General features: G+C 47.0%; 1 protein-coding gene across 1 annotated transcript in view; it reads left to right on the forward strand.

Moving 5' to 3' along the window:
- Positions 1–1,551: 1,551 nt before the first annotated feature.
- LOC135916076 (uncharacterized) overlaps positions 1,552–19,911 on the forward strand; it is an 85,169-nt gene continuing 66,809 nt past the window's right edge. The window contains exons 1-2 of the mRNA XM_065449313.1: positions 1,552–1,689; positions 12,174–12,332. Coding sequence (XP_065305385.1) covers positions 12,266–12,332 — 67 coding nt within the window. The 5' untranslated portion in view covers positions 1,552–1,689; positions 12,174–12,265. The remainder of the gene's footprint in view (positions 1,690–12,173; positions 12,333–19,911) is intronic.

The raw sequence follows: 19,911 nt of genomic DNA on the forward strand, positions 1-19,911 counted from the left end.
TTTATTTGCGGACGAGCCTAAATATATGCCCGGCAAACAGGAATACTTGCAGAAAAAGGAGAATGCGCAGAACCATGCATATCAAGTCAAATCAGTTCACGTGCCCACGATTGCCCTGCGCTCGGCCAGGTAATCTTGCTCAGCTGATGACCGAGCACTGGAAGTGGTGCTTACGCAGCGGTCACCTATGATTGTGAATGCACTCCGCTTCTATTATTTCTCGCGTTAGCTGCGACCTGAAGTAATTTGACTTGATGTGCGGGTTCTGCGTATCCCCGCTTTCTTCTGTGTGTTTTCCTGTTTGCCACGCATATATTTAGGCTCGTCCGCTAAGAAACATTATTTGGAAGTTGGCGCTCTTTACTCGCCTCTGTCCTTGCTTTCCTACTTTTGTGCGCTACGCAAACACCACCGTTATGAACCACGACATACTCTCCCAAGCCTCTAATAACCCTAATAAGTTTTATTGCCTTACAGCGTGTGCGATGCGAGCAACAATATTTAGAGATCTCGCAGAGGTCGCCGGTTTTATAACGGTAGACTCTTAAACCCGTACCCCTACCTAGTGTAACGCCTGAGTCTGGTTAACAATGAGTCATAAGGAAATTTGTTACATGCGTGATTTGTCAAAAACACTTTCTGAACAGCGTGTCAACTATTGTTGACTAGAAACTAGGGTTTTCTGGTGTTGAGCACGACTCCTTCTTCCGGCACTAGCAAATTATATACAATCCAAAAATATGCTGCGCGCAAAATCGCCAATGCTGCGTTCGATTTGCCATACAAACCTATTCGTGAGCCACTTAACCTAATACTGGTAATTTAGAATAATGGGTTCCCTAAAAGTTATAAATTCAGCGATATGCAGAGTGCCTTTTTCGTTTGGCTACCGAAGTTAAACCATAAAGCGCACACATACAATTCCCGAGCATCAGGAAATTCGGTTATAGCTGAAATACCTATGAATAATGGTCTACAGATGATTTTTCATCCACTATGCTTTGTATTAAATTCATACAATGCTTCTATCATTCATGGAGTGATTTTATTAGCCTTTGTCTGTACAATCGTTATGAGAGAGCAAGTTGTAAGATACTTTTCAAGTTTTCCTTCAAAATGGTATTTTTTTGTTGTCGCTGCTTAAATTACTATATTAGACATGTTCCTATCAACCAAATTGTTTCTTTAGTAGGAAGCGTAGACCCCCTTTAAGCCTGGGGAATATTTCTTGCCTACCTCCCCAAGACAATCATCATGATTTAAATATATATTTCTGTATGCTTCTGTTTGTAAAATTTCTCCGTGGCAAGTCTATTTTGAAAAAAGATTCTTTAAAAAAGAGGAGCGGGTTAGCGTGCTGTAGCCACGCCATGAAAAGTGCACGAACAATGGACTAACCAACAGGCTAACGTAGTGACTTAAAACATGATATTTGGAGGTGTCAGATTGGGTGCCGAGTTGACAACGAAGTTAAATTTTTTTTGTTTTATGGTGTGTGCTAAACGAGCTGCGATATAAGAGCACAGAGGTCGCCGATTTCATAACGATAGATTTTTATACCCATGTCCCATCTTAATGTCACGCCTGATTCCCGTTACTGCTGAGCCATCAGGAGACAGACCGAGCAGATTGGTTTGGGCCAATAATAGAGGATTTCGTTTCTTTGCGTATGTGGAGGTTACACTCAGGGTGAGTTCCAGTTTACCTTCAAATAGAGATCTCAGATTTCTCTATCATTTGCCAAATATATTCGAGCCCGACTGCATTGAGATGTTCGCTATTGTCGGCGACAAAGTAGGAGGGACTGTGTCTTATATGTATGCTGCATGAATACTCAAATTCAGTTTGTCTTCACCAAACTCTGAAATTTCTGCAAGCGTGCATAAATTGGTTCGGGTTCTTGGTTCTCACAATCAAAGTAAATTTTCTCAACATACCGTCACTCTGACTGGGCTACCCTCAAATTTACCCTAGAATTTCTAACAATTACTTTAACAAAAACAAGACAACACCGGTATAATGATGGGAACAAAAGAAAACTGCAAGTTCTGTTATGTTGGCTTGTGCTTTTCCTGTCATTGGCATTGTCATTGGCTCTCACAATCTGAATTAATAATGTTCCCAACACATCATTGCTCGGACGCGGCTACCCTGTAATTTCCACTCGATTTCTAACATTTGGTTTGCTAAATACAAGACAACACAGTAATGAAGGTAACGCAAGAAGATCACACGTTCTTGGTTTGTAGGCTCTGTGCTGTAGTTTCTGTTGGTTCTGTTGGTTCTGTACTCGCGCTTGTCGATTGTGTTTCTCAAGTCAGGATGTGCTTACTCAGAGTAACACGGGCCGCTGCCGAAAGGGCTGTTGTAATATTATAGGCACTATAAAGTTGTTTTATTTTATTGTCAAAACAGAACTGAAAACTAAATTTTTCTTTCACAGTAAAAATATAGAAAACATTTAGTGTTCACGCGAAATTTAAACGTGAGTCGTTCTAAGGACGCATGAAGCCGTTTCGAGCTCCACTTACAGATTGTTCTTCGAAAATATCACAGGGTGGTGCTCAGAAGAGCGTTATCGTTTTTCTAAAAGAATGAACATCAGGCAGCAACTCCAACTGAACACGTGCGCATAAGGAGCAATTACACACATGATCACAGTGTGCCTGTAACGAACACGTGCTGTAAATATACGTGGATTTTACGCGAAAGTGCCATTTTTAGAGAGTAACTTCTAAGTGCTGCGGGTTATAACACAAAATATGGCTGAAGAAAACAAGACTCTCCCGACCCACAGGCCCCACATCCAATATGACCGAATATTCTTTGTCGCGGCCAGAAAGCCCGTTTTGCGTCGCATGCAAATTTTGAAATCTGGAAATGCTGGACACCAGAAACACTTGGAGGTATTCATAAATTGTGAAAAAAAAACAATAAGCCACTGTGTCTATAGAATATTCCTGGTGTTTTACAAATTACGAATACTGCACATTCAGCTAGTCTAAACAACGCATCTTGAAAGGATAAAAATGCTGCTCCAGAACTGTTACCTTATTAGACTATTATGCTGTCACGTTGTAGTGACGTTAAAGAACACAGTAGCAGTACTATTACAGTTGTATGTTCACAGATAAAGCCAATATTTCCATTCTTGAGCGCCAATTCTAGTGAACGCAATTATTGCCTCATAAAAGACGGCCGTTCACAAAAACAGCCTTTCCCTGAGAACCCGAAACTACTAGTATTAGGCAGCACCTTACATGCTTTCTTTACAAAGCCAATATTATTAGGGCGAGAACGAAACTGAGCATGTTTTTGTTCACCAAGCAAGATTTTGCTGACACACGATGTACATCATTCAAGAAATCTTTGTCGCCGAGTGGTGTCGTCAGGGCTATGGAAACTTATTCGATAGCAAGTACGCTGTTTATCTCAACATTTTTTAACCTCCAGTATTGCTTAACCTCGGCCACACTCCTTTCTAGTGCATAACTTTCAGGCTTTAGGAACCTGTTTGGAGCAGTTAGTTCAAGCTGCTGCACACGCGTACACGCGGCTACTGTCCATGACAATGAATTGGAACTCCAGATTCCTCACATCAATGTCTGCCTCTTGAAGGTTGAAGTTTATATTAGTGACTAGGTGGTCGATGCGGTCATTAAACCTTTGCTGAAAGGTGGCCGGGAGGTCATCAATTTTCTTGGAAAGTTCTGCAGATGTAGGCATTATCATAGATAAAGACACAAAACACTAAAAGCATGAAACAGGAACAGCAGCCGAAGCAGCAGTCGCGGTTCCAAATCATATAACGGATAAGAACGCAAAAGCAACAACAAATGACCTATACCATAGAGACCGCAATGTAACCTGTGCTCAATGCGACCACAACTGCTGCTTTGAGGGGATTCTTCCGGGAGTGCAGCTTATATGAAAGTGATCAAGGAATCCGCGCAGGCGCAGAATGGTGACGCAGCTCGGGATCATGGCAGAACCGACGTTCTCAAACGTTCTTTAGGTTGATAAGAACAGGACGCATTTTCCATGCAGGCCTGCGCCCGCGTCAGTTGATTAGCCGTTATCATCACAGTCACGAGGCATGAAGGGGTTCTAGCCGGCAGATATGTGGGCGACCTGTAGTGCACATACAGCGAACTTAGATATGCGCAAGGTGACTGCAACTGCTGCTATGTATAAGTCACCTTGGTGTGATTTGCGACACCTTTCTCAACTGGTATCCGCACATAAAATTTTGTGACTGGAAAAGAAACCTGTACCATTGGCATTTCGCGTATGTGGTGGTCAAATAGGATTGATCAGAGACACACTCCTAATGATCTTCCGTATGTACGTTGGTGCTATATTATAAATCGGCTGCGCACTCTTATTTGGAGCTCCAGCCTACAAGTCCCGCCTGCTAATTCCGATAGAACGAGGAAGCAATGTGCTTATGTCTAAGGTTTCTTAATTTGCCGCAGATGCTGTTCATTTTTTACAATTAATTGTTATTTGCCTTTCGCGCAGGTTCTGCCTTTTCACAATTCATACATTCTTGAGAATTTATTACTCACCTCTACTACATTCTCAGAGGCTCTTTGTTTACTATCCTGCATTGTCTTTCTTGTTTTGTGTAAACTGGCCGAAATTGCCTAACCCACAAATTAGATTCGTGCAACGATTGCTTGGGCCGATGAACATGCTCATCTACTATGTATTTAGGACACCCGTTTGCTACCCGTTTGCGTCTGCTATTCATTGCAGTGACATTTTTCATAATAATGTGAAATTACTTCCTCGTCGTATTCAAGACGGTCTGTGACAAGAGTATCTGCAGAGCCTTAAACCAAACACCGTAATTGCGACAGTTCCTTCGCAGAGAGTAATCACGTGTAGGTATAGCTTGCCCAATTCTTGACTGGATGCCTTCTCTTTGGCTGTCAGGTTGCATGCCCATATTAGCAGCTGAATTCATGGCAGTGGTGCTGGATGTAGGCGTATTAAGTCCATCAATTATGCATAGTCCGTGATAGTCTCCGATTAGTTATCCTTGAGAGAGAGAGAGAATAAACATTTTTATTGGGTGAATGCAGCTTTGGAGAGGCGTCCTCATTCCAGAATGCCTTGAGCTCGGGCCGCGTCCTGGGCCCTCGCAATCAGCCGTTGCTGATCCTCGAGGTCGGAGCTGGCCAAAGATCTCTCCCAAAGCTCGTTAGTGGGGTTAGGGTTCGGAGAATTTAATGGTGCCGCTCTGCAACCCCCTACTATGTGCCTGAGGGACCCGAGCTCTGTGCAGAAGCGGCATTGCGGAGATAATTGTGTCCGGTCTATGAGATGATTTCTGGTTGGGTGAGAGAATGTATTAACCTGTAGAGCTCGGAGGAATCGCTCCTCCTCTCTAGGTAGTGACTTGTGTGGGGGTGCATATGTTCTGCGGGTTAGCTTGTAGTGTTGTGTGATGTCTTAGTAAGAGATTAGAGGATGCATGCGCTCGGGTTCAGAGTCCTCGGCGTCGGCTCGGTGGGTCAGATCTCGAGCCACGTGGTTGGCGAACTCGCTGCCAGGAATGCCTTGATGAGCTGGCGCCCAGATGATCATGACTGATCTCGTTGGCGGCTTTTGATTGATGATCCGGAGCGTAATGGTATGAATTCTGTCGCTAGCAAAGTTGCGGCACGCCTGTTGGGAGTCTGTCACTATGACTTCAACCTCTGTTCGGGAGAGCGCGAGGGCTATGGCCGCTTCCTTGGCTTGGAGGCGATTGTTTCCTGTGAGCGAAATGCTGCTCTGATGTTCTGTGTTGACGACTACGGTGGCTGTTGTGGCTGCGCGTCTGGAGTAAGAAGCCGCGTCCGTGTAAGCTTTAGAGGGTAGAGTCCCTATCGCTTGTTTATGACTGGGGCGCGGGCCTGCCCTCGCTCTGCGTGGTGCACTGGGTGCATATTGCGAGGCAGAGGATGTACGGTGATGTTGCTCCAGATGGCATGGGGTAAGCTCACAGTCTGTGGCGGCGGATGGCTCAGAGGGGCAGATAGCCCCAGACGTGAGAGAATGGACCTCCCTGCTTCCGTAACCACCAGCCTTGTTCGCTGACTGGATAAATGTGCCTCAATCAGCTCCTCGGTCGTGTTGGGCACACCTAGTCGAAGTAGGCGTTCTGTGGAAGTACTGATTGGCAGGCGCATAGCCTGCTTACATGCCTTTCTGATCATTGTGTTGATTTTCTTGAGTTCCGTCTCGTTGAGTAATGCGTATGGAATAGCGTAAGTTATTCGAGACACGACGAAGACTTGGACAAGCCGAAGTATGTCCGCCTCCCCATGCCTCTTGTGTTGGTTGATATTCACCGGATCCTGGGCGTAACTTGGGCTGTTGTATTCTTAAGCTTTTGAATTAATATTGTATTGGTGCGATCCGACTGGAAAACCATTCCCGATATCTTTACGCTCTGAGACGGAACGATGGTGTGTCCCTCCAGTTGTATGTTGATAGTGGGCGAGTCGGATGTGTGCTTCTGTCGCGGTGAGACCAGGAGCAGCTCCGACTTTTGGGGGGCGCAGCTGAGCCCGCATGACTTAGCATAGTCGCTCACCACGTCTGCAGCTTCCTGCAAGCGGTTCTCCATTTCCCCGATGGACCCTGTGGACGACCAGATGGTAATGTCGTCGGCATATAGGCCATGCCGGATCCCTGTGATGTTATCAGGAGCGGTGGTAGGCCTATTATGGCGATATTGAAAAGGAGAAAGGATAAAACTGCGCCCTGTGGCGTGACGCGCCCGCCCAGTAGGAAGGGGTTTGTCGCTTTGTCCCCGACCTTTAGGATGGTTTGTCTATCTGAGAGGAAATCTCTGATATAGGAGTACGTCCTGGCCCCACAGCCCAGCGTGTTTATCCTCTGTAAGATTGCTGTGTGCTTGACGTTATCGAACGCCCCTTTAAGATCTAAGGCGAGGATAGCCGTGGGGGAGTTGCGTGTCGCTGGTACTATCACTTCCTCTTTCAGCTGAAGTAGGATGTCTTGAGTTGAGTGGTGTGGACGGAATCCTATCATCGTTGTTAGAAGTTTCCCCGAGTCATCCAGGAATGGTTGTAGCCGGTTGAGAATGATGTGCTCTACGAGCTTTCCTACACACGAAGTGAGGGAGATCGGTCGTAGGTTCTCAATGGCTGGTGGCTTGCCTGGCTTGGGTATCAGACGAACTTCGGCTATTTTCCAGTCCACGGGAAGGTTTCCTTTCCTCCATACTTCATAAAGATGAGCGGTAAGCTCTAGTAGCGAGGGGCTGTCAAGATTTACAAGTGCCTTATGGGTAATTTGGTACATTCCCGGGACTGTGTGGCATCTCAAACCCATTATCGCCGCTGTTACCTCATGTAGATGAATGTCCTCATCTAGGAGCTCGTTAGGGGTGCCGGCGTGGGGTGGCAGAGGCTCCGATGGCTTTGTGGGGAAGTACTGGGCTTTGAGAGTCAAAAGGAGGTCCGCCTCGTTTCCAGGAAATTGGTGAATTACTCGGGCCATATTTTGGTGGGATGCCATTTTGCTGCTGTCCGGGTTGATTAAATACCTCAATAGCTTCCACGTCTTGGAAGTACTCAGTCTTCCTCTCAAGCTGTCGCAGAGGGATAGCCAATTCTCTCGGCATAGCGTGGTAGCGTATTCCGCAGCCTCTTGTGAATAGTGCTATTCGCCTCTTGAGCTTGCGACTTAATCTTTGCCTTTTACAATGCTTCAGCAGGCTACGCCGGGCTTCCCACATGTGGAGCAAGCGAGCGTCGATGCTTGGAGTGGTAGTGGATGTTTCAAGCAATTTCATTGGCACCTTCACATCCTGGTGAAGCCGAGTGATCCAGTCCCCAATTGACTGAAGCTGTTGGCTCTGTTCGTTCTCAGCTCTTTCTTCTCTTATCTCCCGCAGCCTGGTCCAATCCGTGAGGCGAGCCATGCCTATCCTGGTTTGGATTCGAGCCCACGGAGAGTGGTGGCTAGCAGCGCGTGGTCCCTGCCTAGGTACTCCTCCAGATTGGTCCAGCAAGCTTGGGGGTTACTTCTGGTGAGGGTTAAGCCGGGGTTCGTGTCTCTTTGAACACTTGTGCCGAGCCTTGTGCTATTCCTTGTATCGTTGACGAGTGGGAGATCCATGTCCTCAATAACTTTGTGAAGCATGTTTCCCCTGGGGCTGGTGTAGGTATAACCCCAGAGGGGGTGGGCTGCATTAAAGTCGCCCACAATTAGAAGCGGATGGTTGCCTGCTGCGTGCGTGGCTTGCTCCAAAACCAGTTTGAGGACCAATGGCGCGCTTTTCGGCCGACAGTAGACGTTTAGAACAAACATGGGACCGTTCTTCTTTGTTGCCTGTGGGATAATTTCGAGCAGAATGGCAAGCGGTTCGGATTGCTGGAGATAGTGTTGAACGGCCACTAGCTTCTTACTGATTAGGCTGTGAAGGCTGCTGCCTGTATCGGTGCCATAAGTGACGTATCCGGTTAGGCTGACGTGTGTGTTCGTTCCTTGCAGTGCGATTATTTTGAGGTGGTCTTGTTGATGTAGCGATGTATTGTATCAGTGATCCACACTTGTTCTTGTAGCCCCGGCAATTCCACTGCCACACCGTGGTTTCGCCTGGGGAGCCCCCGCGCTTACTGCATATATGTTGAGGCGGAGCCACCTTGGTCATCAAGGGGTGGTGGTGCGTGCACAAGATGGGGTTCTGGGGAGTCCAGAGAATCTGGCAATTCTGGTAGGGCCTGATGGGATGTTTTCTTGGGGCGCCGGCTTTGACGAGCTTCCGGTGCTAGTATGCGTTCCTCTAGTCTCATGATGCGTTCCGCCAACTGAGTGTTAGAGTGTTGTTGTTGAGTTGCGAATTATTGTTGTGCCGCTGACTGTTGTATAGCTGTGAGCTGTTGCTGCATAGTAGCTTGTAGGGATGTCTGAAGGCTCTGAATAGCTTTTGCTACTACCTCTTCTACCTTCTGGAGAGTGTCATATTGGACGGGTATGGCTCCCTGCGGTGCATTGGGCTGCGCGGTTGCTCGTTGCGGTGTCGGATTTGAAGTGAATGTGTGAGCTGGCTGCTCTTCCCGCTTCCGCTTCTCCGGGGGTGGGGTTGACGTGTTTGGTATAGGCGTAGTGCTATTTCTTCCAAGCAATTCATCTTTAGGTGCTACGAATTCTGCGTGTACGCTAGTGATTTCTGATTTTAGTTTTGTGTTTTCTGCAGTGAGACGCCTAATCTGGGCATGTGCCTGTGCCAGCTTTGTGTCAACAGGGGGGGGGGGGGGGGGAGGTGGACGAGCTTTGGGAAAAACAACCTGTGTCCAGCGCACCTTCTCCGTGACCTGCGCTGCTCCCTTGCTTCCCCTCCTGCCTCTTGCGGTCCTACGCCTGGAACCGTAACCGGAATGCGGCCTCGAACTGCTCCTCCCCTGGACAGCTCCGCGTTGTTTCGGGGACCGCGACTTGTTGGATGCTGAGTGCTCGCCACGTGGCCTCGGAGATGATGAGCCTGCTCTCAGGGTCTGCTGTGGTTTCCGGCGGTTTAGGGGTGGCAGGAACCTGTTGAGGCAGGTTTTCGCTGCTGTCGGGGGATTCCCGCCGCACAGAGAGCACCGAGGGTGGCACTCGTGCTGCTCCGTTGCTACCGAAGTGCCGCACTCTCTGCACTTGGGTGTGGCGGGGGGCCGCCGGCAGACGTCCTCTCTGTTGCCTGTCTCGTTGCAGGTTCGGCAATGCGGCACGATTCTCTTGCAGAGGTAGCACCGCAGAAGAAGGCCGGAAAATTCCATGTAATATGGTACTGTTTTTTCCAAGAATGTGATCACCATGGTGGTTGTGTTTCCCAGTCTTCTACATGTTAGCGCCTCGTATCCGGGAGATTCAATGCGTTTAATTAACAGTTCGGGTGTGGTGTCGTGACCGATGTTGTATATCACCCCTTTGCAAGAGTTATCGGGGGAAATTCCGTATGCTGCAATATCATGTGTTGTTGCATCAACTGTAATTTTTTTGCATTTTGCTTAGTGCTGAGGCCGTAGCTTCTGAGGCAGTGCTCAGAACAAGGATGTTTTGGTCTTCGTCGATGCGTATTTTGAATCCGGTGGAGCCGATTTGTAGCTTTGCCTCATTTGTGATGGCGTCTACTAACTTGCCTGGGCTCACCTTGTTGAGCTGCAGGCCGTTCCGTGGGCGAACCACCAACTTGTAATCATCGGCAGGAAGGGGGGGTTGTCGGCGCTTGCGCATCGCCGCTCGGCTGTGGCGGAGAACGGGCTTCGGTGGCGTTCGGGAATGTTGTGGCGTGGTCGAGGGTGTCTGCAGCCGACGGCGACGGGCACGACTGGTAACATTGATCCAAGGCTCATTGTCATCTTGGTTCTCCTTAGCAGCCCGAAGAACTCCTTGGGATTCGCGAATTTCCATGTCCTCGTCCTCCGGGGCCCCGGTAGACGATCGGTGGGCTTCGTCGGCATCGGCATTGAGCAGCGCGTTCGCCATCTGCAGCGGTGCGGCGGCCGAAGCCTTTGCTAGGCCTCGCCACTAGCGAAGTGGTTTTAGCGAAACTTGATGTGGCCGTAAAATGCAAGATATAGCACTTACACCATCAAGTTTGGTGTTGACGTGCTCTGGCTGACATGCTCTGGCTGACAATGATTACGTAGAATCTGGATGCGGAGGTGATTTCGCCGAAATGTAGCTCCTATACACACACTTTTTCTTACATATCATCCTGTTTTTTTTTATTGTTCCTCTATACACTTTACATTTCCCTGAGCTAAAATTACCATTTGTAAGTTTCAACTTCTAAATTGTGGATTACCTCGCAGCTTAGCAGGGGCCCCATGGGCTAGGTGCTAGGGTGGAGAAGTCCCGGTACTGAACCTCTTCTAGCCTTGCTTGCTTCTTCTCTATATCATGGCGCGTACCAACCTAGAATCCAGCGCCCAACATTCGGCGCTGTAGGTATGTAAGTAGAAAAAATGAACTATTCATTGTCTTCTATGAAATACCAAAATGTCAGCTGCTGATCTCGAACGAAGTTTGCCAGATCTTTTAAATCGCAAAGCATGTCTACTTGCTTCTGATATTACGCGGTTAGAATTGACTCCGCGAGCACTGTCTGAAGTACAGCGGCGTCTAAGCGTATTCGTTTGCTCTCTGGATCCTGTTGTGTAGTCCCTTCTCTAGACAGTTAGCTTGGGCAATTAGGGAATACCGTCGGTACGGCCTCAGGTCGAAGCCACAAACGGTACAGCGACGCGGTCCCTGTGCGGCCGGTGGCTTGGTCAATGTATCTTGTCTCTCAAACTAAGTTTTCGCGTTTAAAGTGACGCTCGCACACTTGACAATATATATTTTGGCATAATTGCTGCTACCTGACATCGCGGGTGGTGGTTGACGCATTTAGCCTTTACATGCCACAAAGGAGTTGTAAGTAAGGCTTGCTACCCAACAGTAGAAGCAACCCACTAGCGAAATAATTAACCATTCACCATTTCAGAACGCTTTTCGCGTGGAAAGCCACATATGCACGTTTTTTTTTTGCTTTGTCTGCTTTAGGGAACGAAAAAACGTGGACGTTGAGGCACGTTTACTGGGGCACACAACACATCCCGTGCATTAGGCACTTGATTCTAATTCTGCACAACCCTGTTCGGCACACATAACACGCGATAAACACTGATGCCGGTCGCCGTTGCCGATTCAAGAATAAAAATAAAGGTTCAAGCAAACAAACAAATTTTTCAGCAACCACGTGCGTTTGACAGCAACCCGGAAGCGCGTACAAATGTGTACCTACAAGAAACATCTATACTGCAACCGACGCCGCACCGACAGCCCCAAACCGATGACATATGATCACGTGGCCGAGAAGCACTCGGGCCTGCAACGAATTTCTTCTAGGGGGCATTGCTCTCATTCCCCGCAGCAATGAATTTCGCTCTTTCATCCTTCTCTATGCTCGTTCGGCCAGTTACACCGAGGAACGCCGACGCTAAACGCAGGAGCGGGTGCATAACATAGGTGCTCTAAAGCAATCAGTAAGCGCGTTCTCATCATAGGTGTTCACACAGGCGAGTGCATCGGACGAAGCGTAGTAATGCTTTCAAAGCCTTTTGTTGTGATGAGTCCCGCTTGGGCTTGCCTAACCGCAAGTGATCTCAAATTCCTTGCAGGTTTCTTACAGATGTTCTAAGATAACCTCGTCCTTCTAAACGTTTCGACGTTCTTCCCTAACGATAGTAGCTGCGATAACAGCTTAACAAGCATGGTCAAAGTTATTCAAGCAGGCATCCTCTTCCTTTTGATGTGTTGGGAATGGTGCATTATTCAAGGTGAGTGCTCTTTTTCAACTAGTGCCAAATATTTGTTTCTTAGGAGTTTTTTCGTCGATTTAGTGGCACATTACTGCGTCATGACGTGGTCTATTCTGCAGTCTATCACTACCACTATTAAAAGGGCGCATAAAACTTACGACAGAGACAGGGGCATGGTACATAGCTTCCAAATCGACCAGCAAGCTGGTACCTGCCGTAGGTGTCGAAGCCATTAAACGGCACGCGGTAGTACGACACGAGAGATGTAAATACTCGACGCACACCTTGCCAGACGCAGTGAGTACATTGTTTTAGATCTCAACTCCCAGCCACTGCACATTTACTTCAGCACAGGACAGCGTCAAAATGGTGCATTTGGATGCGGTATTCCGTGTCGCCAACAATTGGGAGAACCGTCACGTGCAAGCTTTGTCCTACCCCGATACCGACGGGATTTCGTTGGAGCAACCATCGTGCCCTGTGAAGGGGTACTCTAAAGGAACGCGGGACAGTCAGACGGGAATTCGACAACCTGGGCACCGATATGTCATGAGTCCTGGTCGCAGGCTCATGACATATCGCAGGCACACCACTGCGTGGCTCCAAGAAGTGTTGACAACCAAAAGTGCTGTTGGGGCTAGGGAGACTGCTGGCGGCTCGCTGATCCCTGCTTCTTCCATAGGGGCACTTACGCACAGTCTGCGAATCTGTACAGGGAAAAATGTTACTTAAGCAGCTTGCCTCCGCTGCCTTGCTATTATATATCGCATATTAATCTCAACCCCATTAAGCAATGCGGAAGTGGAGGTACACGACCGGCTAATACGCAAGGCTTATAAGCAAGCGCTCGGACTACCACCCGGAACGACTACCTTTCGACTCGACGAGATAGGGGTGTACTACAACGCACGGGAAATTATAGAGGCCCACCTGGTATACAAGAAGGAAAGTCTACAACGCACAACAGAGGGACACCTTGTGTTGAACCGTCTTGGATATTTCATACGGAAGACCAGCGCACTCACAAAAATTGCAACACGAATACAGGGAACTATGCATGCCTCACCAATTCCCAGAGACATGCACCTGCACTTCCACCTCAAAATGCGACATGTACGAGCGCAGGCGCTCGCGACGAAGTATGAGAACCACCGCAACGTTCTGTACATGGAGGCGGCCAGCACCGCAAGATGCACCGAATTTGTCACCAGCGTTGTCGACAATCATGAGACCGAAGTGAATATGTCGGTTTTCAGAGAGAGCGCTGCAGAAGCAGAGGAACTAGTGATCGTGTTAGTCATTACGATGAGACCCCACTGGGAGTGCGTCATAGTTCTAACAGATTTTCAGACGACATGCAGAAATTTTCCCAAGGCCAAAATTTCCAGGCCTACACATAGCATTCTGACTGGGGCGCACCAGCTCCCGCCATGCCCACAAGTGGTGTGGACTCCGGGGCATGAGTCCTTACGCGGCAACCAGCAGGCACACGCCTACGCCCGAACCCATGCACACAGGGAGCCGCGAGAGGGCCGCACCGAGCAGTTTCACCCGTAGTCCATACCATTAAACAACACGTACATCCTACTACACTACCGTTTTTACCAAAGAAAACTACCGCCGGATCACATCGCTCCGACGGGAGAGGAAACGGTAATATGGCGAAAACTCCAAACACATATCCACATTTTAGTCTCTACCACGCCATACACACTGCGCTGTATTCGTATAAATGCCCACACTGCGATCAATGCGGCACGCTTTACCACATGGTATGGGCATTCACCAGCACACCCACAACCGACCACCGTAACAACCCCGCCACACAGCAATGGGAAGCAGCTCTGCGCAGCTCCGACTCGACATCATCATCATCAGCAGCAGCAGCAGCAACATCATCAGCCTGGTTACGCCCACTGCAGGGCAAAGGCCTCTCCCATGCTTCTCCAACAACCCCGGTCATGTACTAATTGTGGCCATGTCGTCCCTGCAAACTTCCTTATCTCATGCACCCAACTAACTTTCTGCCGCCCCCTGCTACGCTTCCCTTCCCTTGGAATCCAGTCCGTAACCCTTAATGACCATCGGTTATCTTCCCTCCTCATTACATGTCCTGCCCATGCCCATTAGTTGTTCTTGATTTCTACTAAGATGTAATTAACTCGTGTTTGTTCCCTCACCCAATTTGCTCTTTTCTTATCCCTTAAAGTTACACCCATCATTCTTCTTTCCATAGCTCGTTGCGCCGTCCTCAATTTAAGTAGAACCCTTTTTGTAAGCCTCCTGGTTTCTGCCCCATAGATGAGTACTGGTAAGACACAACTATTATACACTTTTATCTTGAAGAATAATGGCAACCTCCTGTTCATGATATGAGAATGCCTGCCAAACGCACCCCAGCCCATTCTTATTCTTCTGATTTTTTCCGTCTCATGATCCGGATCCGCCGTTACTACGTGCCCAAAGTAGATGTATTCCCTTACCACTTCGAGTGCCTCGCTATCTATTGTAACTTACTGTTCTGGCTGTTAAACATTAGTTTTCTGTAGATTAATTTTTAGACCCACTCTTCTGCTTTGTCTCTCCAGGTCAGTGAGCATGCATTGCAATTGGTCTCCTGAGTTACAAAGCAAGGTAATATCATCAGCGAATCACAAGTTACTAAGGTATTCTCCATTAACCTTTATCCACAGTTCTTCCCAATCCAGGTCTCTGAATACCTCTTGTAAACACGCTGTGAATAGCATTGGAAAGCTCGTATCTCTCTACCTGACGCATTTCTTTGTTGGGATTTTGTTGCTTTCTTTATGGAGAACTACGGTGGCCGTGAAGCCGCTATAGATATCTTTCAGTATTTTTACATACGGCTCGTCTAAACCCTGATTCAGTAATGCCTCCATGACTGCTGAGGTTTCGACAGGATGAAACACTTTCTCGTAATGAATGAAAGCTATATATAAGGGTTGGTTATATTCCACACATTTCTCTACCACCTGATTAATAGTGTGAATATGGTCTATTGTTGAGTAGCCTTTACGGAATCCTGCCTGGTCCTTTGCTTGACAGCAGTCTTAGGTGTTCCTGATTCTATTTGCGATTACCTTAGTAAATACTTTGTAGGCAACGGACAGTAAGCTGATCGGTCTATAATTTTTCAAGGCTTTGGCGACCCCTTTCTTATGGATTAGGATTATGTTAGCGTTCTGCCAAGATTCCGGTACGCTCGAGGTGATGCGGCATTGCGTATACAGGGTGGCTAGTTTCTCTAGAACAATCTGACCACCATCCTTCAACAAATCTGCTGTTACCTGATCCTCCCCTGCTGCCTTCCCCCTTTGCATAGCTCCTAAGGCTTCCTTTACTTCTTCGGGCGTTACCTGTGGGATGTCGAATTCCTCTAGGCTATTCTCTCTTCCACTATCGTCGTGGGTGCCACTGGTACTGTATAAATCTCTCTAGAGCTCCTCAGCCACTTCAACTATCTCATCCATATTAATAACAATATTGCCGGCTTTGTCTCTTAGCGCATACATCTGATCCTTGCCAATTCCTAGTTTCTTCTTCACTGCTTTTAGGCTTCCTCCGTTCCTGAGAGAATCTTCAATTCTATCCACATTATACTTCCTTATGTCAGCTGTCTTACGCTTGTTGATTAACTTCGAAAATTCTGCCAGTTCTATTCTAGCTGTAGGGTTAGAGGCTTTCATACATTGGCGTTTCTTGATCAGATCTTTCGTCTCCTGTCTAACGGAACTACCACCGGCTTCTATTGCACACTCCTTAATGATGCCCACAAGATTGTCGTTGATTGGTTCAACTCTGTGGTCCTCTTCCTGAGTTAAAGCCGAATACCTGTTCTGTAGCTTGGGGTGCTATGCAGGATGCGTCGAGTTTGGCGAAACTCGGGATCTTCACGAGCTCTGGCGACACCCCAAGATTAAAGCACGAATGGTACCGAGACACAGTTTATCTTTCGACAAGCCTCCAGTTTCATTGGTTTATCTAGATTCACTCTGGCTGGCTATCATTCCTTGGGCGTTGCCTTCTGGGCGGTCGACAAACTGGGGCTCACGTGATCATACCGTCGGTGCATGGCCGTGCCTTCTTTCACTTGTTTGTCGTTCTACCTAGTGCATTACATGCAGAAGCAAGTTGTAAAACAAATGCATTTAGTACAATATTACTAGTTACTTTAACGTGGTTTAGAAGCATTTTGAAGCTTACGAGATGTGCACTGAATGCGTCTTAGACTAATTTGTAATTTAGTACGCTTCGCATTATACCACGAGGGAGCGCTGTAGTGGCGTCATCGCATCCATTCACCGGGCAAGCATGACGGCTAAGCATCAGAGAGGCCCAGTGTAAACACACCCGTACAACGAGCTTGCAGTGCGCGACGTAGTGATCAGGCTCGACGAAGGCCACTATTTCTTGGATAGTTCTGTTCCTCCGTGGGCAATCTTCCCGTGCACCCGGTAAGACTGCCAATAGCTTCGGCGATTTTACAGATCGCAACGCGCACCTGCTGTTCACGGCGAAGTGCTGAAGAAACAACTTGTCCGGTGCTGCTTCTGCGAGTGCGCTGAGTTCCTCCACTCTGCGTGACTGCGAGCGTCACGAACATTACATAGTGTGGGCAAAAGGTAGACATCCTATATAGCTACGATGCGACGAGGTAGTACCGACGATGGATCTCGCTACCAACACAGTGAAGGAGACTTCGACAAACTGCAGATAAGTATATTTCTACTGTTTCGTATTTAGCATAATAAGAGTGCACGGATTAAGTCACTTTCGTAGTAACGAACTGAATGTCCAGCAGTTTAAAGAAGGCAGTGAGAACCAATGAGTGTTCGTGCTTTTACATGCAAGTGGGCCCGCGAAAATATGGAAAAGATGAAGGTAACCTTCACCAACTTGGTGAGATAACAGAAATTCATGAGTGACATTAGGTCAGCAAAATTTATGGAAGAGTATCTTTATCCAAGTGAAATATCAATAGCAAGTACTGATATAAAGCAGGAAACTTATACAAAAATTTCATGGGTTGAACAGCACATGGAAGGCATTACCGAATCGTGATCGCCACGTTAGCGATATCCTTGAAAAAAGTCTAGAATCATTGCATTCCACCGGTTATGCAATATGGGACATAAACCTGGAGGTTAACAAAGAAACTTGAGATGTCAAGGACTGTGTAGAAAGCGAAGTAACAAAAATTGTTGCAGATAGCATTAAGGCAGGAAGACAGTGGCGTAGTAAACCGTGGCAACTGATATGCTAGTTGAGATTAAAAAAGAAAGGAATCGGCAGGCAGGCCATGCACGTATTCGATCACTTGTTGCCAATTCATATCAGGTGATTACATAAGCATTACAGAATGAATGTCAAGGAGAGAGAACTACAGCCAAGCATGGTAGAAAATTGCGTAATGGGACAAGAACATGATGTTTGTAGGCATAGGATGCAATCAGCTCATATAAGACGGGATTGTAGGGTGAGGCATTTGTTTTGCAGCGAACAAAAATAGGTTTGTGGTGCTGACAGTAGAGACTCGTGAAGGTGCAGGGCCACCTCAGCTGCTGGCACACTAATCAACATGACAATTGGCTCTGAAAAAGAAAACCCCAGTTTTGAAAAATAAAGCAATGTTGTCCCAACGCATTGTTTTACTAAGCATACTACACTAGAGGCTTCCACATTTAAGGGCACTTAGTACTAATAGTGCAACGAGCATTTTTCATTGTAAATAATGGTTTGTACGTGGCTGATTCATTCCAATACACTTTTTTGCAGCAAAACATTCTGCTGCTGGAGCCACTCAACCGCCTGGTGGCAGTAGGCGAGCGCCAGGCACGTGCTCTTGAGAGTGTGGCAAAGGTCCAGAGGGCTGCTCCGCAACAGTAGTATCGGTGCCCTCACTGCTCTCTTGTCGAACCCACAGAAGGCACCTTATAAAGGAGCTTTCAGTTTAATATTTTGTTTATTATTCAAGAACATGAATAAAATTATTGCAGTGAACATTGTGCTGTGCATATTAGGAGACTTATAACATGCACTTTGTGTCCCTTCAAAATAGGCAAAAACGTAAGACAACCTGTGCCACTCTTGGACCATGTAAATAAAAAATACACTAATGCAGCATACACGTCATCATGCTGTTTGTTCTTTCTATGTGCAAGAATACAGTGCGTGTTCATTAGCCACAAGATGAACGGTGTGTGTAATTCACAATGAAGAAAGGAAACAGCAGGAGCTTAATAATGCTATCACCTATAGACTGTGCATATGACTGCAACACTCCCCGATTCAAATGTGCCATTACATGCATGTTCGATACCACATATTCTTTAACATTGTCTTATAATTGCATGTACCATATTTCACACATTTTAAGCCCTTGCATAGCACACTTCTGATGCATCCATTTCATAGGCCAAATAATTGTACACTTTGTCCTTTTGTGTTGTATGAAAAGCAGCATCCTTTACAGTCGGATAAAACTTCAGAAGACAGGAGAGGCCCCACCCAGATGACCAAAGCGCAGCAGCCGATTGCCTACACGTCTAAAGAAATAGTCCCTCTCCAACGAGCACTATTAGTCTGTCTGGCAGCACGATATAAGTCTCGAGTGCGTGCCCATTGGTGCAGGCTTGTGTTCACCTGCCTTAAAGTGCAGATTCCGCAGCCTCCTAAAGTTGTATCCGACTATAGAAACACGTAATGCCTTGCACCAGTTGCATAGACTTCTGCAATTTGATAGCACACAATGATCAGGAGCAGAAATCTATAAAGGCATCCAAGCAAAGCTGGCTGACCACACTTCCATTATGAGGGGCTGAAAAAGGTCTCGCCAAATATTCCCATGACGTCCTTGAAAAAGAGGTGGTGTTTGGCACTTCTTTAGAATCAAAAACAGATTACACTGAATGTTGTGTAGCACGTCAAAACAAACTGAGCTTGGTTATTTGCACAGCATGTAATGGGAGGTCGAGCTTCACATAGGAAACAAACTGCTCTGTCCAGTACAATTTTGAGGCCGGTATGGCACCTATTATGGCACCGGTATGGCACCTATTATGTCAACAGTGTCTATATACAAATTACACTTTTCGCAGGCCATTGATTTCACCATTATTTTTGTGTGATGGTTCTTTCAATCAGCGCTTGTATTACATGAGCAGGTGGATTTGAAAGCAAAGCTTTGTTTGCAAACCTTCTGACTTCCATATGTGTGTGGCAAGGCACTGGCATGTTGTCGAATAGCTCACACTTCCTCGGTCCTGCACCAAAGAAGCCCAATGCTCTATTTTAAGTTGGATCGCACAACAATTTAACGGCACACAAAGAAGTGTAACACACACAGCAAAGCATTCTGCTGTGTGTATTTCTCTTTGTGTCCCGTCGAATTGTTGTGCAATGAAACTTCAAGCTTCTATACCAATACACCGTCTTCAACCTCACCAATGCTCTAGTTATTAGGCCACAATGGTGCACATCTTTGAAATTTCCCAACACAAATTAGTTCTCCGAAAAATCATAAATGTTAAATTTTGCAGCACAGCTATATGTATGAACGTGCCATATTCTTTACCAC

The sequence above is a fragment of the Dermacentor albipictus genome, chromosome 7 (assembly GCF_038994185.2).
Source record: "Dermacentor albipictus isolate Rhodes 1998 colony chromosome 7, USDA_Dalb.pri_finalv2, whole genome shotgun sequence".
Taxonomy (NCBI): domain Eukaryota; kingdom Metazoa; phylum Arthropoda; class Arachnida; order Ixodida; family Ixodidae; genus Dermacentor; species Dermacentor albipictus.